This window comes from Rhinoderma darwinii, unplaced genomic scaffold, assembly GCF_050947455.1.
Source record: "Rhinoderma darwinii isolate aRhiDar2 unplaced genomic scaffold, aRhiDar2.hap1 Scaffold_798, whole genome shotgun sequence".
Classification (NCBI taxonomy): domain Eukaryota; kingdom Metazoa; phylum Chordata; class Amphibia; order Anura; family Rhinodermatidae; genus Rhinoderma; species Rhinoderma darwinii.
This window is the reverse complement of record NW_027464362.1, coordinates 45,001-65,466: the sequence shown is the minus strand read 5'-3', so window position 1 is coordinate 65,466 and position 20,466 is coordinate 45,001. Positions and strand designations below refer to the sequence as shown.

The window sequence follows — 20,466 nt, the reverse complement described above, 5'->3', positions numbered from 1 at the left end:
ATTCTCAGTATCTGTATTATTCTGTATATATATACACTGCACAGTACCACTTCTCCTGTCCTGTATACTGGGTGTAATTCTCAGTATCTGTATTATTCTGTATATATGGACACTGCACAGTACCACTTCTCCTGTCCTGTATACTGGGTGTAATTCTCAGTATCTGTATTATTCTGTATATATATATACACTGCACAGTACCACTTCTCATCTTTTTTAATAAATGTTAACAAACATACACATGCCATAAATCCGCACATACAATACACGGGTCAAAAACCAACACAAAATGAACAAGTTATAAACACATTATCAATCTCGGCCGCCTCCTCTCTGGTCCAGATCACATTCCTACCAGCACTCAGTCTTCTGTAGTATTATAACTCACATCATCCACACATCACTCATCATCCACACGTCACTCACATCAGTATAAATACAAATACACAAAACTCATAGTCACAACATCAATCCAGACGCCTCAAAAGGAACAAAATCAGTAACAGTCTAAAAAATAAAATAAATAAAATTGTTAAACCACAATAAAACCAAAAACTGACCCTAACCGGTCCATGTGCCCATCAAAATATATTACCAAGGAAAAATGAGAAATTCCTACATGAGAAAACAGAACATGAGCCTAATCGGCAAATAACCCCCCCTTTTTTTTTTTTTTTTTTTTTATAATTTGTAATTTTTTTTGTTTACATTTTTAAATTTTTTTTTTTTTTTTTCCCTTCACCCTTTTTCTTAACCACAAATCCGCAATATGAATACCAATTAGTAACCAATATATACAATATATACAAAACAATACTGAACATACATATATATATATATAATATCTACATTATACCCAATTCAAGACCAATGTCCAGTCCAAAGTCCGTACCTTTAAGCTCCGACCGACACCATCGTCCATCCTTCAATGTCTCTTTGATCGGGCCCGGCTTTTTCTTATTATTTGTACCCCCCCTCCCCCCCTTTCCCCCCTCCCCACCTAACACCTAACCCCCTCACATCTATACAAAAATACTACACTCTACAAGATATAGTAAGTAAAGACTCAGCCTGTACAATGGCCTACATTACCTGACATAACACATAAAACATCCTTAACAAATCCTACCCACAAGGCCCTGGTTCGGTACCTGCAAGCCCTATATCCATCATCAACTATACAGAAAATAAAAAGCTACAGTGACATCATTAGCCCCCCACCAGGAATAGAGACGACTAGACTAGGGCACGCTGAAGGAGAAACCCCTCCAAAGCATGGAGGCCCTACTCGTGCCCAGTCTCTCGAACTCCAAAGAACGAACCTTCCCCAGGTCACCGAGAATGTTCCTCACCACCTCTTCCTCCGGGAGGGTTTTTTGTCTGGTTGATACAAAACACCGTGCGTTCCACGTGCCGTACCTGACCGCTAAGCTGACTAAGAATAAAGTGCCCCGATCTCGACCACCCAGGTGTCTGAATGTTCCATAGGCCCATTCCGCATAGGAGAGACCGGTCAGACCAGGCCAACCAATGGAGGCACCCACCCTGCTGTAGACCCCTGTATTGAGGGGACAATGAAGCAGGAAGTGCTCCATGCTTTCCAGCACGCCGCCACACTCCTCCCGGGGACAACCCCTTTCCTCAGGGTTCCTGTGTTTCAAGTTGTCCCTCACATACAGTTTCCCATGGAAGCAACGCCAAGCCAAGTCCCAAAACTTTAAAGGGATCCTAGTAGAATTTAAAACCCTCAAACCAACCTCCAGATCCCGACTTGGGCAGTCCCTGAGCGCCAGGGGCTTCTGGAAATGGGTCAACAGAACTCTGTTGTCAAGGAGCCTCCTTGACAGAGTCCTGATCTCCCACATCCCCAGACCCCACCGGCGAATTGTTTTCAGAACCACGGTAGCGTAAGCCGGAAGATGCCCATGCGGCGTGCGAAGGTCCTTCACTTGCCCTCCTGTCTCCCATTCCTGGAAGAAAGGCCGAAACCACCCCCTGCAGGAGACTACCCACGAAGGAGCCCTCTCTTGCCAGAGGTTTGACATGTTGATCTTTACAAAGGTATTAACCAGGAATACCACAGGGTTGACCATACACAACCCCCCTAGTCTCCTCGTACGGTATGTCACCTCCCTCTTGACTAGGTTCAGCTTATTCCCCCATAACATCTGGAAGAACAAGCTGTAGACCCGAGTCCAGAGAGGTTCTGGCAAGATGCAGACACTGCCCAAATAGATTAACAAAGGGAGAAGGTAAGTTTTGATCAAGTTGACCCTTTCCCTGAGGGTCAAAGACCAACCCTTCCACTGGTCGACCTTCTGAGCGGCGATCTTTAGCCTGCTGTCCCAATTTTGTTTGGGGTAATCCCCCTGGCCAAATTCGATGCCGAGAATTTTTACAAACTCCTGAGGCCCTGGAAGAGTGTCTGAGAGATCAAAGGTAGGATCTCCCCCTCCCAGCCAGAGACTCTTACACTTATCCTGGTTGATCATGGACCCGGATGCCTCCGAGTAGCGGTCAACTTCAGACATCACCCACTCTGCCTCCCCTCTCGAGGACACAAAGACGGTGACGTCATCCGCATACGCCACCACTCTCAGAGTGGCTTCCGAGGCTGCCAAGTCCATGCTGACTCCCACCAACGGTCCACGATCTACCCTCCTAAGGAAGGGGTCAATCGCGAACACGTATAAAAGCGGGCTCAGCGGGCAACCCCGGCGAACCCCAGACCCAACCTCAAAAGAGCGGCCAATCCAACCGTTCACAAGCGGAAAACTCTCTGCCCCTGCATACAAGATCTTAAGCCAATCAACAAACCCCCCCGGCAGACCATACCTCAGAAGGACCGACCAGAGATACTCGTGATCAACCCGATCAAACGCTTTTGCCTGATCCAAGGACAGCAAGTACCCCTTCCAACGGCCCGCCCTACTCTGCTCCACTGCCTCTCGGACACCGAGTACAGCGCTAAACGCGCTGCGGCCTGGAACAGAGCAATGCTGAGCCCCCGAAAGGAGCCGGGGTGCAAATTTCACCAGCCGATTAAACAGCACCTTTGCCAGAACCTTTCTGTCCACATTGAGTAGCGCTATGGGACGCCAATTCTCAATGTGCGATGGGTCTTTACCCTTTGACAGGATGATCAGGGCCGACCTCCTCATTGACTTTGGCAAAGTGCCCGAGGAAAGACACTCATTCAACACCTCAGTCAACAGGGGAACTAAAATGTCCTTAAAGGTCTTGTAAAATTCAGACGTTAAGCCATCTGGACCCGGCGACTTCTTGAGGGCAAGCCCTTCAATCGCCAGTCTCACTTCCTCTTCCCTGATCGCCTCTGCCAAGACACCAAGAGAGGGGTCTACTCCTGGTTCGGGGACAGTTTCAGCCAGGAAAGCCGACATCGCATCCCGATCAAGATCCATCTTTCCCAAGAGGTGCGAGTAAAAGGATCTGACGACCTCCAAGATCCCTGATCTGGACCTTTTCAGGGATCCTGTACTGTCCATCAGTCCTGAAACCACTTTACTATTTACTGACATCTTGCAGTTCTTGTAGGGGTCGGGCGAGCGGTACTTCCCAAAATCCCTCTCAAAAACTAAAGATGCGTGTCTATCATACTGGCAACTCTTAAGCAAAGATTTCACTCTGGAGATGTCCTCGCGGTCACCTCCAGTCGAGACAAGATGCTCGAGTTTCCTCCTCAGGCCCTGATACAGGCGATACCTGTCCAGGCTCCTGAGGCTCGAGAGCTGGCGGAAGAAACTCGCCACCCTTTTTTTGAACATCTCCCACCACTCCGACTTACTGCTACAAAGATCCAGTAATGGTACCTGGCTCTGAAAGAAATCCTCAAAGGACCGTCTTATCTCCGCTTCTTCCAAGAGAGACGAATTGAGCCTCCAAAAGCCTCTTCCCATCCGGGGGGTCTCTGCAACATTCAGAGAAAATAAAATTAAACAGTGGTCGGAGAACTCCACCTCAACGACGGACACTGCCGAAGAGATGGCATCCTCCTTTAAATAAAACCTATCTATTCTAGACCTACAACTACCTCGATAAAAGGTGAATCCCGCGTGGCCTGGGGTGTGCCGGATGTGGACATCCACCAGGCGAGCCTCACTAGCTATCCTATTTAGGGCCACACAGTCATAAGTCAGCCTGTCTCTGGAACCTCCCCTATCTTGGGACCTCGTGGCAGCATTGAAGTCCCCTCCAAAGACCACCTGCCGACTCGTAAAAAGATAGGGCTTGATCCTCATAAAGAGACTTTTCCGGTCCCAGCTGGTTTGGGGACCATAGATGTTAATGAGCCTGAGCTCCTGTCCCTTCATGAGGACATCCAAGATCAGGCACCTCCCCATTTCTAATTCAATAACCCGTCTGCATTCTACCGATGCGGTGAAAAGAACCGCCACCCCGCTACCCGGCTCGGCCGCAAGAGACCAATAAGATGGTCCACGCCTCCACTCCTTTTTCGCTTTATGTATGGCTGCCAAGTCTGTCAGCCTGGTCTCTTGCAAAAATAAAATGTCGGCCTCAATTCGGCCGAGAAAATCAAAGGCCGCAAATCTAGCCTTGTCAGATTTAATGCTGGCGACATTAATAGATGCCAGCGTCAACGGGGTGGGTGCCGCCATCCTGGGTGATTGAATTAGATGACCTTTTTCCCCTTGCCCTTCCCCTGGTTTTTATCACTGTCTGATGAAGAGCCGAGGGCCCATTTGAGGGATGCTGATGTGTCCATATCCCTCCCTTCCTCCACCTCCCCGCCAGCACCACTATCAACCTCACCTCCAGGCTCCGGGACAGCGCTTCTCCCTGAGGGTTCCGCATGCCCTGAGGCAAGAAGCTGGACGCCCCCCACAGACCCCCTCGTCACCTTCCCCACATCCTCGCCCCCACACTCCTCATCTGAAGAGGAGATGTCCCTGAGGGTTTGAAAGCGGTTTGAGAGAACAACAAGAGGTGAGTCGGTTGGGCTTTCCTTAGGCACCTGGACCGGGGTGGGAGAAGATTTCTTATCTCCCTTTTTTTTCTTTTTAGCACCCTGCTTGCGCTTTTCATCTAGCCACCGTCTACTGTCCTCATCCATACTTTCATATAGCGAGGAACATGAAGAAGCGGCTTCCTCCTCCCTCTCCAACCTCCTGACCTCTTCATTCAAGTCCTGTTCCCCCAGGGCCTCAGTAGCAATGACACTCGCCCCCGGAGCAGGGCCAAGGGTTACCCCAGTTGCCTGGGGCTCCCCGAGCTCCCTATTCCTTCGACGGTTCTCCAATCGCCTTAACTTGGAGGGTGACTTGCCTTTCTTCCCTGGCCCCTCAGCCCCTTCACCTCCACCAGTGCCAGCCACGGCAGGAGCAACCTCTCGGCTTTCTCCCGCTGGGCCCGCCATGGCGTTGGCAAAGGAACGAGGGCAGCGACTGAATGGGTGACCTAGATCCCCACACAGGTGACACCGAATATCCCCACAGGATGCGGCAAGATGACCTATCCCCCCGCACAACGCACACTTCTGCACTCTGCAGTGGGCACTGAAGTGCGTGGGGTCACCACACCTGTGGCAGAGCTTCGGCTGCCCCTGGTAAAAGGCCAGGATTCGGTCCCTTCCTAAAAAGGCTGAGGAAGGGATGTGGGTGACAGTACTTCCTGAACGCTTTAATTTAACCATAAAGGTCCAGGCCCCTGACCAGATGCCAAATTCATCCCTGTTTTTTTTGGGGACCTCCGTTACCTCCCCGTACCTGCTGAGCCAGGTCATAATGTCCATACAAGAAAGACACTCATTGCAAGTTAGGACGGTCACCTTCTGCTGCACATCTCCAGGAGCGATCCTGCTGGCTGCAACACCAGGAACCTTGCGGCTTTCCTGGCTTTCTGTCCTGGTTTCAGGCGGGGGCAGGATCGGGGCCACATCGCTGTGACCCCGACTAGATCTTCTCACCCCCACAACTTCGGCCGGTTGCTGAACGCTCCCGCTACCCGCCGGCCTAGACCGGGTAACAGGAGGCTGAGAAGCACTTGGCTGGGAAGAACTTCCTCTCATCCCAAGCAGCAAACTCTCTCCCTGGAGAGGAAAGAGCCGACACCCGGAAAGAGCTTCCTCCAACACACAGACAGCACACACCCGCTCCTCCTGTCCTGTATACTGGGTGTAATTCTCAGTATCTGTATTATTCTGTATATATAGACACTGCACAGTACCACTTCTCCTGTCCTGTATACTGGGTGTAATTCTCAGTATCTGTATTATTCTGTATATATATATATATATATATATATATACTGCACAGTACCACTTCTCCTGTCCTGTATACTGGGTGTAATTCTCAGTATCTGTATTATTCTGTATATATATACTGCACAGTACCGCTTCTCCTGTCCTGTATACTGGGTGTAATTCTCAGTATCTGTATTATTCTGTATATATGGACACTGCACAATACCACTTCTCCTGTCCTGTATACTGGGTGTAATTCTCAGTATCTGTATTATTCTGTATATATATACTGCACAGTACCGCTTCTCCTGTCCTGTATACTGGGTGTAATTCTCAGTATCTGTATTATTCTGTATATATGGACACTGCACAATACCACTTCTCCTGTCCTGCATACTGGGTGTAATTCTCAGTATCTGTATTATTCTGTATATATACACGGCACAGTACTACTTCTCCTGTCCTGTATACTGGGTGTAATTCTCAGTCTCTGTATTATTCTGTATATATACACTGCACAGTACCACTCCTCCTGTCCTGTATACTGGGTGTAATTCTCAGTATCTGTATTATTCTGTGTATATATATATATATACTGCACAGTACCACTTCTCCTGTCCTGTATACTGGGTGTAATTCTCAGTATCTGTATTATTCTGTATATATATATATACTGCACAGTACCGCTTCTCCTGTCCTGTATACTGGGTGTAATTCTCAGTATCTGTATTATTCTGTATATATGGACACTGCACAGTACCACTTCTCCTGTCCTGTATACTGGGTGTAATTCTCAGTATCTGTATTATTCTGTGTATATATACACTGCACAGTACCACTTCTCCTGTCCTGTATACTGGGTGTAATTCTGGCCAGCTCCGTCCTCCCTTTTGCCCTCCTGGCACCCTCCGTCCTCCCTTTTGCCCTCCTGGCACCCTCTGTCCTCCCTTTTGCCCTCCTGGCACCCTGCGTCCTCCCTTTTGCCCTCCTGGCACCCTCCGTCCTCCCTTTTGCCCTCCTGGCACCCTCCGTCCTCCCTTTTGCCCTCCTGGCACCCTCCGTCCTCCCTTTTGCCCTCCTGGCACCCTCCGTCCTCCCTTTTGCCCTCCTGGCACCCTCCGTCCACAAATTCCTAACCTCATTCCTGCAGAACCTCAAAACATGAGTGGCAACCCACGAGATTGTGTCATCCTGCAGTATCAGCTGTGAACAGCAGAGGTCAGTGTCGTGCTCTGTACACGTAGCTGTAACGCGTGGTCACATCTTCATTGCTCGGTGGCCCTCGTACATCTCCACTACTCCTGTTGGATCTAGGTCTGTGTTCTTATAACTTACCTGATAATAGAAGCCAACGTAACGGGCCTGGTACTGCGGGGACTTCCTGCTATTAACCCTGAGGACGCCCTTCAGCAGCTCATCACATCCTAAAATGAAACAGAGCATCTCACATCTGAGTCAGGAGTGCAGAGCAAATCTATCATCATCATCATGCACCTCATCATGCTCCTACTCCTCATCATCATGCTCCTACTCCTCATCATCATGCTCCTACTCCTCATCATTATGCTCCTGCTCCTAATCGTCATGCTCCTCCTCATCATCCTCATGCTCCTGCTCCTCATCATGCTCATGCTCCTCATGCTCCTGCTACTCATTCTCCTCCTCCTCATCATCATGCACCTCATCATCATCATGCTCCTCCTCCTCATCATGCTCCTCCTCCTCATCATGCTCCTCCTCATCATGCTCCTTCTCATCATGCTCATGCTCCTCCTCATCATGCTCCTCCTCCTCATCATGCTCCTCCTCCTCTTCCCCTCATTTTCCTGCTCCTCCTCATCATGCTCATGCTCCTCCTCCTCATGCTCCTCCTCATCATGCTCATGCTCCTCCTCCTCATGCTCCTCCTCATCATCATGCTCCTCTTCCTCATAATCCTCCTCATCATGATCATGCTCCTCTATATGTCAGCAGCATATACTACAAGCACTAAGAGGGGTGGAGGAGGACAAATGAGTTTGAGGAGACAATGGAATTTGGAAGGGATAGAGGAGTCTGGAGTCGGACAGAGAGATTTAATGGGGAGAGGTTATTCAGGAGGGGACCACTGTGTCTGTAGAGTGAGAGATTAAAGGGGGGAGGTAAAGAGAGGGAACAGAGAAAATGGAGAGAAGTTGAAGTAGTCTGGAGGGGTGACAGAGTGGTGTGGAGGGGATGATAGAGTTTGGAGTGGATAGAGCGCTCTGGAGGGGAAAATATGGGTCTTGAGGGGGTTTAAAGGTGGGAGTGTAACCTGGAGGGGATCAAGGTGGCTGGGAAGCCAGAGGAGTCTGAAGGGGGACAGAGGAGTCTGGATCAGGTAACAGAGTGGTGTGGATGGGGGACAATCGAGTTTGGAGGGGACGGAGGAGACTGAAGTGACAGAAAGGTCTGGAGGGGAAAATAAAGATCTGGTAAGTCAGAGGACTCTAAAGGGACACAGGCAATTGGAGGACGGAGGGGTCTGGAGGGAGGAGGACGGAGGGGTCTGGAGGGAGGAGGACAGAGGGGTCTGGAGGGAGGAGGACAGAGGGGTCTGGAGGGAGGAGGACAGAGGGGTCTGGAGGGAGGAGGACAGAGGGGTCTGGAGGGAGGAGGACAGAGGGGTGTGGAGGACGGAGGGGACTGGAGGAGGATAAAGGGGTCTGGAGGGAGGAGGACAGAGGTGTCTGGAGGGAGGAGGACTCTGGAGGGAGGAGGACGGAGGGGTCTGGAGGGAGAAGGACAGAGGGGTCTGGAGGGAGAACAGAGGGGTCTGGAGGGAAGAGGACAGAGGGGTCTGGAGGGACGACAGAGGGGTCTGGAGGGGGAGGACAGAGGGGTCTGGAGGGAGGAGTCTGGATCAGGTATCAGAGTGGTGTGGATGGGGGACAATAGAGTTTGGAGAGGTCTGGAGGGAGGGCATGATAATGACCCCGGCCATTAGGGATCCAGGGAAGTGAAGACAATGATGAGTGGGGGTCAGTAACATGACAGAACGTTAATGAGCCGCCTACGTTTAATGGCGAGCACCCCCTGACAGAAGTCCTTGAAGTTGATCCGTCCAAGGTCATTGGGGTCCAAGTATTTGGCAAGTTTTTCCACCTCGAAAAAAATGCAAATTGTAATATTATAAGGAGATTACAGGTCAAGTCATACAGGACCCCCACCCCCACCATAATATTATAAGGAGATAATAGGTCAGCACATACAGGGACCCCCACCCCCACCATAATATTATAAGGAGATAATAGGTCAGCACATACAGGACCCCCACCATAATATTATAAGGAGATAATAGGTCAGCACATACAGGGACCCCCACCCCCACCATAATATTATAAGGAGATAATAGGTCAGCACATACAGGGACCCCCACCCCCACCATAATATTATAAGGAGATAATAGGTCAGCACATACAGGACCCCCACCCACACCATAATATTATAAGGAGATAATAGGTCAGCACATACAGGGACCCCCACCCCCACCATAATATTATAAGGAGATAATAGGTCAGCACATACAGGGACCCCCACCCCCACCATAATATTATAAGGAGATAATAGGTCAGCACATACAGGACCCCCACCATAATATTATAAGGAGATAATAGGTCAGCACATACAGGGACCCCCACCCCCACCATAATATTATAAGGAGATAATAGGTCAGCACATACAGGGACCCCCACCCACACCATAATATTATAAGGAGATAATAGGTCAGCACATACAGGGACCCCCACCCCCACCATAATATTATAAGGAGATAATAGGTCAGCACATACAGGACCCCCACCCACACCATAATATTATAAGGAGATAATAGGTCAGCACATACAGGGACCCCCACCCCCACCATAATATTATAAGGAGATAATAGGTCAGCACATACAGGACCCCCACCATAATATTATAAGGAGATAATAGGTCAGCACATACAGGGACCCCCACCCCCACCATAATATTATAAGGAGATAATAGGTCAGCACATACAGGGACCCCCACCCCCACCATAATATTATAAGGAGATAATAGGTCAGCACATACAGGACCCCCACCATAATATTATAAGGAGATAATAGGTCAGCACATACAGGACCCCCACCCCCACCATAATATTATAAGGAGATAATAGGTCAGCACATACAGGACCCCCACCATAATATTATAAGGAGATAATAGGTCAGCACATACAGGGACCCCCACCCCCACCATAATATTATAAGGAGATAATAGGTCAGCACATACAGGACCCCCACCATAATATTATAAGGAGATAATAGGTCAGCACATACAGGGACCCCCACCCCCACCATAATATTATAAGGAGATAATAGGTCAGCACATACAGGGACCCCCACCCCCACCATAATATTATAAGGAGATAATAGGTCAGCACATACAGGACCCCCACCCCCACCATAATATTATAAGGAGATAATAGGTCAGCACATACAGGGACCCCCACCCACACCATAATATTATAAGGAGATAATAGGTCAGCACATACAGGACCCCCACCATAATATTATAAGGAGATAATAGGTCAGCACATACAGGGACCCCCACCCCCACCATAATATTATAAGGAGATAATAGGTCAGCACATACAGGACCCCCACCATAATATTATAAGGAGATAATAGGTCAGCACATACAGGGACCCCCACCCCCACCATAATATTATAAGGAGATAATAGGTCAGCACATACAGGACCCCCACCATAATATTATAAGGAGATAATAGGTCAGCACATACAGGGACCCCCACCCACACCATAATATTATAAGGAGATAATAGGTCAGCACATACAGGACCCCCACCATAATATTATAAGGAGATAATAGGTCAGCACATACAGGACCCCCACCATAATATTATAAGGAGATAATAGGTCAGCACATACAGGACCCCCACCATAATATTATAAGGAGATAATAGGTCAGCACATACAGGGACCCCCACCCCCACCATAATATTATAAGGAGATAATAGGTCAGCACATACAGGACCCCCACCATAATATTATAAGGAGATAATAGGTCAGCACATACAGGACCCCCACCATAATATTATAAGGAGATAATAGGTCAGCACATACAGGGACCCCCACCCCCACCATAATATTATAAGGAGATAATAGGTCAGCACATACAGGACCCCCACCATAATATTATAAGGAGATAATAGGTCAGCACATACAGGGACCCCCACCATAATATTATAAGGAGATAATAGGTCAGCACATACAGGACCCCCACCATAATATTATAAGGAGATAATAGGTCAGCACATACAGGACCCCCACCATAATATTATAAGGAGATAATAGGTCAGCACATACAGGACCCCCACCCCCACCATAATATTATAAGGAGATAATAGGTCAGCACATACAGGACCCCCACCATAATATTATAAGGAGATAATAGGTCAGCACATACAGGGACCCCCACCCCCACCATAATATTATAAGGAGATAATAGGTCAGCACATACAGGACCCCCACCATAATATTATAAGGAGATAATAGGTCAGCACATACAGGGACCCCCACCCCCACCATAATATTATAAGGAGATAATAGGTCAGCACATACAGGGACCCCCACCCCCACCATAATATTATAAGGAGATAATAGGTCAGCACATACAGGACCCCCACCCCCACCATAATATTATAAGGAGATAATAGGTCAGCACATACAGGGACCCCCACCATAATATTATAAGGAGATAATAGGTCAGCACATACAGGGACCCCCACCCACACCATAATATTATAAGGAGATAATAGGTCAGCACATACAGGACCCCCACCATAATATTATAAGGAGATAATAGGTCAGCACATACAGGGACCCCCACCCACACCATAATATTATAAGGAGATAATAGGTCAGCACATACAGGGACCCCCACCCCCACCATAATATTATAAGGAGATAATAGGTCAGCACATACAGGACCCCCACCATAATATTATAAGGAGATAATAGGTCAGCACATACAGGGACCCCCACCATAATATTATAAGGAGATAATAGGTCAGCACATACAGGACCCCCACCATAATATTATAAGGAGATAATAGGTCAGCACATACAGGGACCCCCACCATAATATTATAAGGAGATAATAGGTCAGCACATACAGGGACCCCCACCATAATATTATAAGGAGATAATAGGTCAGCACATACAGGACCCCCACCATAATATTATAAGGAGATAATAGGTCAGCACATACAGGACCCCCACAAAGTACATAATATGTACCATGAAAATATAGAAATACTTTATTACAATAAACATGACAACATATTGACCATCAAAAGTTAAAAACCATTATACAGACAAATGAAAGAATAGTGTGGAGATAGGACGAGGACTACACAAGTGACGTGCTAGTACCATATAGACATCATGTGTACAGAAAGAGATATATGTGCACGGAAAACCGTATCATAGGGCAAAAGGCCACAACTGCACAGATGGCCAGAAACACAAGAGCCTGTTCAGAGGTATATAGGTAGAAATCCAATATAGGACTATATAGGTCACAGAAAGAATTGCCCAAACCAGAGGACCAGGAGCTGTACCGACCCGTAGATTGCATGGTGAGTCACAGACAATCTCCACACCCAACGCCCCGACGCGCGTTTCGCCACCAGCTGTCTCAAGGCGTACTGACTGATGGGATAACAGTCACTTTAAATAGAGGACGTGATGGGAGGAGATTCAGATAATGTCCAGTAGAGACACAGCATGTAGACTGTGCACACCGTGATCATGAGCTCCGAGTGGCATACATGACTGGCCAAACCCTCACTGCTGTGCGGGCACCATGATGGTATGTGCTGCGCATGCGCACCAGCATCATCAGGAGCGCCGGAAGTGGAGCACAGTACGACCCGCACATCAGCTGAGAAAGAAGGATTGGCCATTTTGGAAACTGGCATATATGCCAGAAGTACAGATTTTAAATAGAGTGGTATGAGCAAGAGGGACAGGCTATAAAGCTCTGAGGCAGACGTGCCACCCCAGATCACCCCAAATACATGGGGGAGAGGAGTGGAGGATGTGCCTCAGCGCCCGTGTGCATTATAAGCAAACCCAGTCAAGAATGTTAATATAGAACGGCAAAATACGTACATCAGCATTTCATCAAGACGTAAATATGAGATATTGTTTACAAGCCTATATGTACAGTGAAGGAAATAAGTATTTGATCCCTTGCTGATTTTGTAAGTTTGCCCACTGTCAAAGACATGAACAGTCTAGAATTTTTAGGCTAGGTTAATTTTACCAGTGAGAGAGAGATTATATTTAAAAAAAACCAGAAAATCACATTGTCAGAATGATCTCTATTTATTTGCATTGTGCACAGAGAAATAAGTATTTGATCCCTTTGGCAAACAAGACTTAATACTTGGTGGCAAAACCCTTGTTGGCAAGCACAGCAGTCAGACGTTTTTTGTAGTTGATGATGAGGTTTGCACACATGTTAGATGGAATTTTGGCCACTCCTCTTTGCAGATCATCTGTAAATCATTACGATTTGGAGGCTGTCGCTTGGCAACTCGGATCTTCAGCTCCCTCCATAAGTTTTCGATGGGATTAAGGTCTGGAGACTGGCTAGGCCACTCCATGACCTTAATGTGCTTCTTTTTGAGACACTCCTTTGTTGCCTTGGCTGTATATGTTTCGGGTCATTGTCGTACTGGAAGACCCAGCCACGAGCCATTTTTAATGTCCTGGTGGAGGGAAGGAGGTCATCACTCAGGATTTGACGGTACATGGCTCCATCCATTCTCCCATTGATGCGATGAAGTAGTCCTGTGCCCTTAGCAGAGAAACACCCCCAAAACATAATGTTTCCACCTCCATGCTTGACAGTGGGGACGGGCCTGTACATGTGCCTTCTTGAGCAGGGGGACCTTGCGGGCACTGCAGGATTGTAATGTGTTACCAATGGTTTTCTTGGTGACTGTGGTCCCAGCTGCCTTGAGATCATTAACAAGTTCCCCCTGTGTAGTTTTCGGCTGAGCTCTCACCTTCCTCAGGATCAAGGATACCCCACGAGGTGAGATTTTGCATGGAGCCCCAGATCGATGTCGATTGACAGTTATTTTGTATGTCTTCCATTTTCTTACTATTGCACCAACAGTTGTCTCCTTCTCACCCAGGGTCTTACTTATGGTTTTGTAGCCCATTCCAGCCTTGTGCAGGTCTATGATCTTGTCCCTGACATCCTTAGAAAGCTCTTTGGTCTTGCCCATGTTGTAGAGGTTAGAGTCAGACTGATCATTGAGTCTGTGGACAGGAGTCTCTTATACAGGTGACCATGTAAGAGCTGTCTATAATGCCGGCACCAAGGTGATTTGGAGCGTGTAACTGGTCTGGAGGAGGCTGAACTCTTAATGGTTGGTAGGGGGTCACATACTTATTTCTCTGTGAACAATGCAAATAAATATATATAATTTTGACAATGTGATTTTCTGTTTTTTTTATATAATCTATCTCTCACTGGTAAAATTAACCTAGCCTAAAAATTCTAGACTGTTCATGTCTTTGACAGTGGGCAAACTTACAAAATCAGCAAGGGATCAAATACTTATTTCCTTCACTGTATATGTATCTATATGTATATGTGTATATGTATCTATATGTAATGACAGGGTAGGGAGACAGACAGGTGAGCCCTAATCTACCCGCCACTCAGTCCCTGCCTACTTGCACGGCTCGTCCTAGGCGACGGGGTACAACTGGGCGACGGTCCCTACGCTCAATAAGTGCACGACAGACAAACAGACAAGGGTACACAGAAGCTAACAGAAATTAGCTAAGGGAAATTAGCAGTTGCCCACGGCAACACAGCGAGCAACAAGAGTAGTGAACGAGCCGAGTGAAACCAGGAGTGCACGAGGTACAAATCGCAGAGCAGGAGAGTAGTCAGTAAAGCCAGGGTCAAAAATGAAGCAGAGGACAATAATAATAGCAGGAGCAGCAGAGCCAGGAAACTGAAAAGAATCACAGGCAAAGACAAGCAGGAAATGAAGGTATAAATAGACCGAGGGCGGGAGCTAGCTCCGTCTGGCCAGGCTGTGATGGGCTCTCCCACACCTCAGCCTCCCAGCCTGACTGGTAGAAGATCGTGTCACTCGCTCAGACTTAGGAGCAGGTGCAGACTGATTACCCACGGGCGTCGACACAGAAGCTGTGTCTGGCAGATCCTTTACACTATATGTATATGTGTATATGTATCTATATGTATATGTGTATATGTAGCTATATGTGTATATGTATCTATATGTGTATATGTATCTAAATGTATATGTATGTATATATGTATATATGTGCATATGTATATACATATCTATATGTATATGTATCTATATGTATCTTTAGCTATATGTGTATGTATATGTATGTATCTATATGTATCTGTATCTATATGTGTATATATGTATATGTGTATATGTATATATGTATCTAAATGTATATATATCTATATGTATGTATATATGTATCTATATGTATATGTGTATCTATATGTATATGTATCTTTAGCTATATGTGTATCTATATGTATATGTATCTACATGTATCAATATCTATATGTATCTATATGTATATGTGTATATGTATCTATATGTGTATATGTATCTATATGTATATGTATCTATATGTGTATATTTATCTATATGTATATGTGTATATGTATCTATATGTGTATATGTATATATTTATCTATATGTGTATATTTATCTATATGTATATGTGTATATGTATCTATATGTGTATATGTATCTATATGTATATATTTGTGTATATGTATCTATATGTATATATGTATATGTATCTATATGTGTATATGTATCTATATGTAAATGTATCTATATGTATATGTAACTATATGTATATGTATCTATATGTATATGTGTATATGTATATGTGTATCACCCCCGGACTAAGGCATTTCTGCCAAAACACTCGTCGGGCTTGGTGTCTCTGCAGTTGTAGGAGCATATACACATGGGTAAGCTGACTTTTGGTCATATATATGGCCTTTCCATTGGTATTATGTCTACATACATTGATTCTGGGCAGCAATACAGCTACAGCTTTACTTTTTGTGAATATATTTACTTATTACACTGCCTTGATCTCTTTATCATATGGTATGTCATGATATTCTGTCCCCCCATGTTGCTTCTAACTGCAGGACATTTCTTTGCATAGCATGGTCCTATTTTTATTATTCACTTTGTGTATATTTATGTCAAATAAAGTTTTTTCATATTTCTATTAATCTGAGTGTTAATTGACCTTCCTTTATAGGCGAGACCTGTGATATTATAGGTCAATGCACCAAGTTGATACTTGGTTTCACATCAAACCAATTGTTTCTGGTTATCAGTAACAGCAATAGGTTTGTTCCTGAATGTACAAATAGGTTATTTGTGTATATGTATATGTGTATATGTATGTATATGTGTATATGTATCTATATGTATGTGTGTATATGTATCTATGTGTATATGTATCAATATGTATGTGTATATGTATCTATATGTATCTATATGTATATGTGTATATGTATTTATATGTGTATCTATATGTATATGTAGCTATATGTATCTATATGTGTATATGTATCTATCTGTGTATATGTATCTATATGTATATGTGTATATTTATCTATATGTATATGTGTATCTATATGTGTATATGTATCTATATGTAGCTTAATGTATATGTGTATATGTATCTATATGTTTATGTGTCTATATGTATATGTGTATATGTATCTATATGTGTATATGTATCTATATGTATCTATATGTATGTGTATATTTATCTATATGCTTATGTGTCTATGTATCTATATGTTTATGTGTCTATATGTATATGTATCTATATGTATATGTGTATATTTATCTATATGTATATGTGTATCTATATGTGTATATGTATCTATATGTAGCTTAATGTATATGTGTATATGTATCTATATGTTTATGTGTCTATATGTATATGTGTATATGTATCTATATGTGTATATGTATCTATATGTATGTGTATATTTATCTATATGCTTATGTGTCTATGTATCTATATGTTTATGTGTCTATATGTATATGTATCTATATGTATATGTGTATATTTATCTATATGTGTATCTATATGTATATGTATCTATATGTAGCTATATGTTTATGTGTCTATATGTTTATGTGTCTATATGTATCTATATGTATATGTGTATATGTATCTATATGTGTATCTATATGTTTATGTGGCTATATGTTTATGTATATGTGTCTATATGTTTATGTATCTATATGTATATGTGTATATGTATCTATACGTGTCTATATGTATATGTGTATATGTATATATATATGTATCTATATGTATGTGTGCACAAACACAGATTTATCAAAAACATACAAATATGTAAACATAGGGAATTATGTATAATGAAAATCATAAAAATAATAATGAGTGTGAAAATAAAAGATAATAAGTGAGGTGAGTGAAGACACATGCACGTGAAAGTGATTGTAAAGAATGAAAAACATAAATGTGTGAATAAGCCTGAGGAAAGACACTATTAGTCAAACAACAGCAATTAGCAATATTATGAGGCAAATTTGATAGAAAAGCATCGTGTTTCTGATCCTGAGTAACTGCTGAATATGAATCTGGACATTTAAAAAGCACTTGGCAAATTCAGGACTATACTCGCTTTATAGCACAATCTTCACACATATTGTTATCCCATTATATATGGACAAATAATGAAAAGTTATATTTTATACACTTACCCTTCCTTTATATATTTGCTATTCTTACTGTCACTATATATTAATATATGAGGTTCATGTGTATAGGGGTAGTCTTACTGTCACTATATATAAGGTTCGTGTGTATAGGGGGATTCTTAGTCACTATATATAAGGTTCATGTGTATAGGGGTAGTCTTACTGTCACTATATATTAATATATGAGGTTTATGTGTATAGGGGTAGTCTTACTGTCACTATATATTAATATATGAGGTTTATGTGTATAGGGGTAGTCTTACTGTCACTATATATTAATATATGAGGTTTATGTGTATAGGGGTAGTCTTACTGTCACTATATATTAATATATGAGGTTTATGTGTATAGGGGTAGTCTTACTGTCACTATATATTAATATATGAGGTTCATGTGTATAGGGGTAGTCTTACTGTCACTATATATAAGGTTCGTGTGTATAGGGGGATTCTTAGTCACTATATATAAGGTTCATGTGTATAGGGGTAGTCTTACTGTCACTATATATTAATATATGAGGTTTATGTGTATAGGGGTAGTCTTACTGTCACTATATATTAATATATGAGGTTTATGTGTATAGGGGTAGTCTTACTGTCACTATATATTAATATATGAGGTTTATGTGTATAGGGGTAGTCTTACTGTCACTATATATTAATATATGAGGTTTATGTGTATAGGGGTAGTCTTACTGTCACTATATATTAATATATGAGGTTTATGTGTATAGGGGGATTCTTACTGTCACTATATTAATATATAAGGTTCATGTGTATAGGGGGATTCTTACTGTCACTATATTAATATATAAGGTTCATGTGTATAGGGGGATTCTTACTGTCACTGTATATATTAATATATAAGGTTCATGTGTATAGGGGTAGTCTTACTGTCACTATATATAAGGTTCATGTGTATAGGGGGATTCTTACAGTCACTATATATAAGGTTCATGTGTATAGGGGGATTCTTACAGTCACTATATATTAATATATGAGGTTCATGTGTATAGGGGTATTCTTACAGTCACTATATATAAGGTTCATGTGTATAGGGGGATTCTTACAGTCACTATATATTAATATATAAAGTTCATGTGTATAGGGCTATTCTTACTGTCACTGTATATATTAATATATAAGGTTTATGTGTATAGGGGTACTCGCTGTATCTGTATATATTAATATATAAGGTTTATGTGTATAGGGGTATTCTTACAGTCACTATATATTAATATATAAGGTTCATGTGTATAGGGGTATTCTTACTGTCACTGTATATATTAATATATAAGGTTTATGTGTATAGGGGTATTCTTACAGTCACTATATATTAATATATAAGGTTCATGTGTATAGGGGTATTCTTACTGTCACTGTATATATTAATATATAAGGTTTATGTGTATAGGGGTACTCGCTGTATCTGTATATATTAATATATAAGGTTCATGTGTATAGGGGTATTCTTACAGTCACTATATATTAATATATAAGGTTCATGTGTATAGGGGTATTCTTACTGTCACTGTATATATTAATATATAAGGTTCATGTGTATAGGGGTACTCGCTGTATCTGTATATATTAATATATAAGGTTTGTGTGTATAGGGGTATTCTTACTGTCACTGTATATATTAATATATAAGGTTTGTGTGTATAGGGGTATTCTTACAGTCACTATATATTAATATATAAGGTTCATGTGTATAGGTGTATTCTTACTGTCACTGTATATATTAATATATAAGGTTTATGTGTATAGGGGTATTCTTACAGTCACTATATATTAATATATAAGGTTCATGTGTATAGGGGTATTCTTACTGTCACTGTATATATTAATATATAAGGTTTATGTGTATAGGGGTACTCGCTGTATCTGTATATATTAATATATAAGGTTTATGTGTATAGGGGTATTCTTACAGTCACTATATATTAATATATAAGGTTCATGTGTATAGGGGTATTCTTACTGTCACTGTATATATTAATATATAAGGTTTATGTGTATAGGGGTATTCTTACAGTCACTATATATTAATATATAAGGTTCATGTGTATAGGGGTATTCTTACTGTCACTGTATATATTAATATATAAGGTTTATGTGTATAGGGGTACTCGCTGTATCTGTATATATTAATATATAAGGTTCATGTGTATAGGGGTATTCTTACAGTCACTATATATTAATATATAAGGTTCATGTGTATAGGGGTATTCTTACTGTCACTGTATATATTAATATATAAGGTTCATGTGTATAGGGGTACTCGCTGTATCTGTATATATTAATATATAAGGTTTGTGTGTATAGGGGTATTCTTACTGTCACTGTATATATTAATATATAAGGTTTGTGTGTATAGGGGTATTCTTACA

At 43.0% G+C, this 20,466-nt stretch overlaps 1 protein-coding gene across 1 annotated transcript in view; it reads right to left on the bottom strand.

Annotated features, from left to right (window-relative positions):
* Nucleotides 1–3,862: 3,862 nt before the first annotated feature.
* LOC142731468 (rab11 family-interacting protein 4-like) overlaps nt 3,863–20,466 on the bottom strand; it is a 20,399-nt gene continuing 3,795 nt past the window's right edge. Inside the window, exons 2-4 of the mRNA XM_075849406.1 lie at nt 9,256–9,343; nt 7,556–7,644; nt 3,863–3,928 (exon numbers count right to left, since the gene is read on the bottom strand). Of these exons, the coding sequence (XP_075705521.1) occupies nt 3,863–3,928; nt 7,556–7,644; nt 9,256–9,343 (243 nt within the window). The remainder of the gene's footprint in view (nt 3,929–7,555; nt 7,645–9,255; nt 9,344–20,466) is intronic.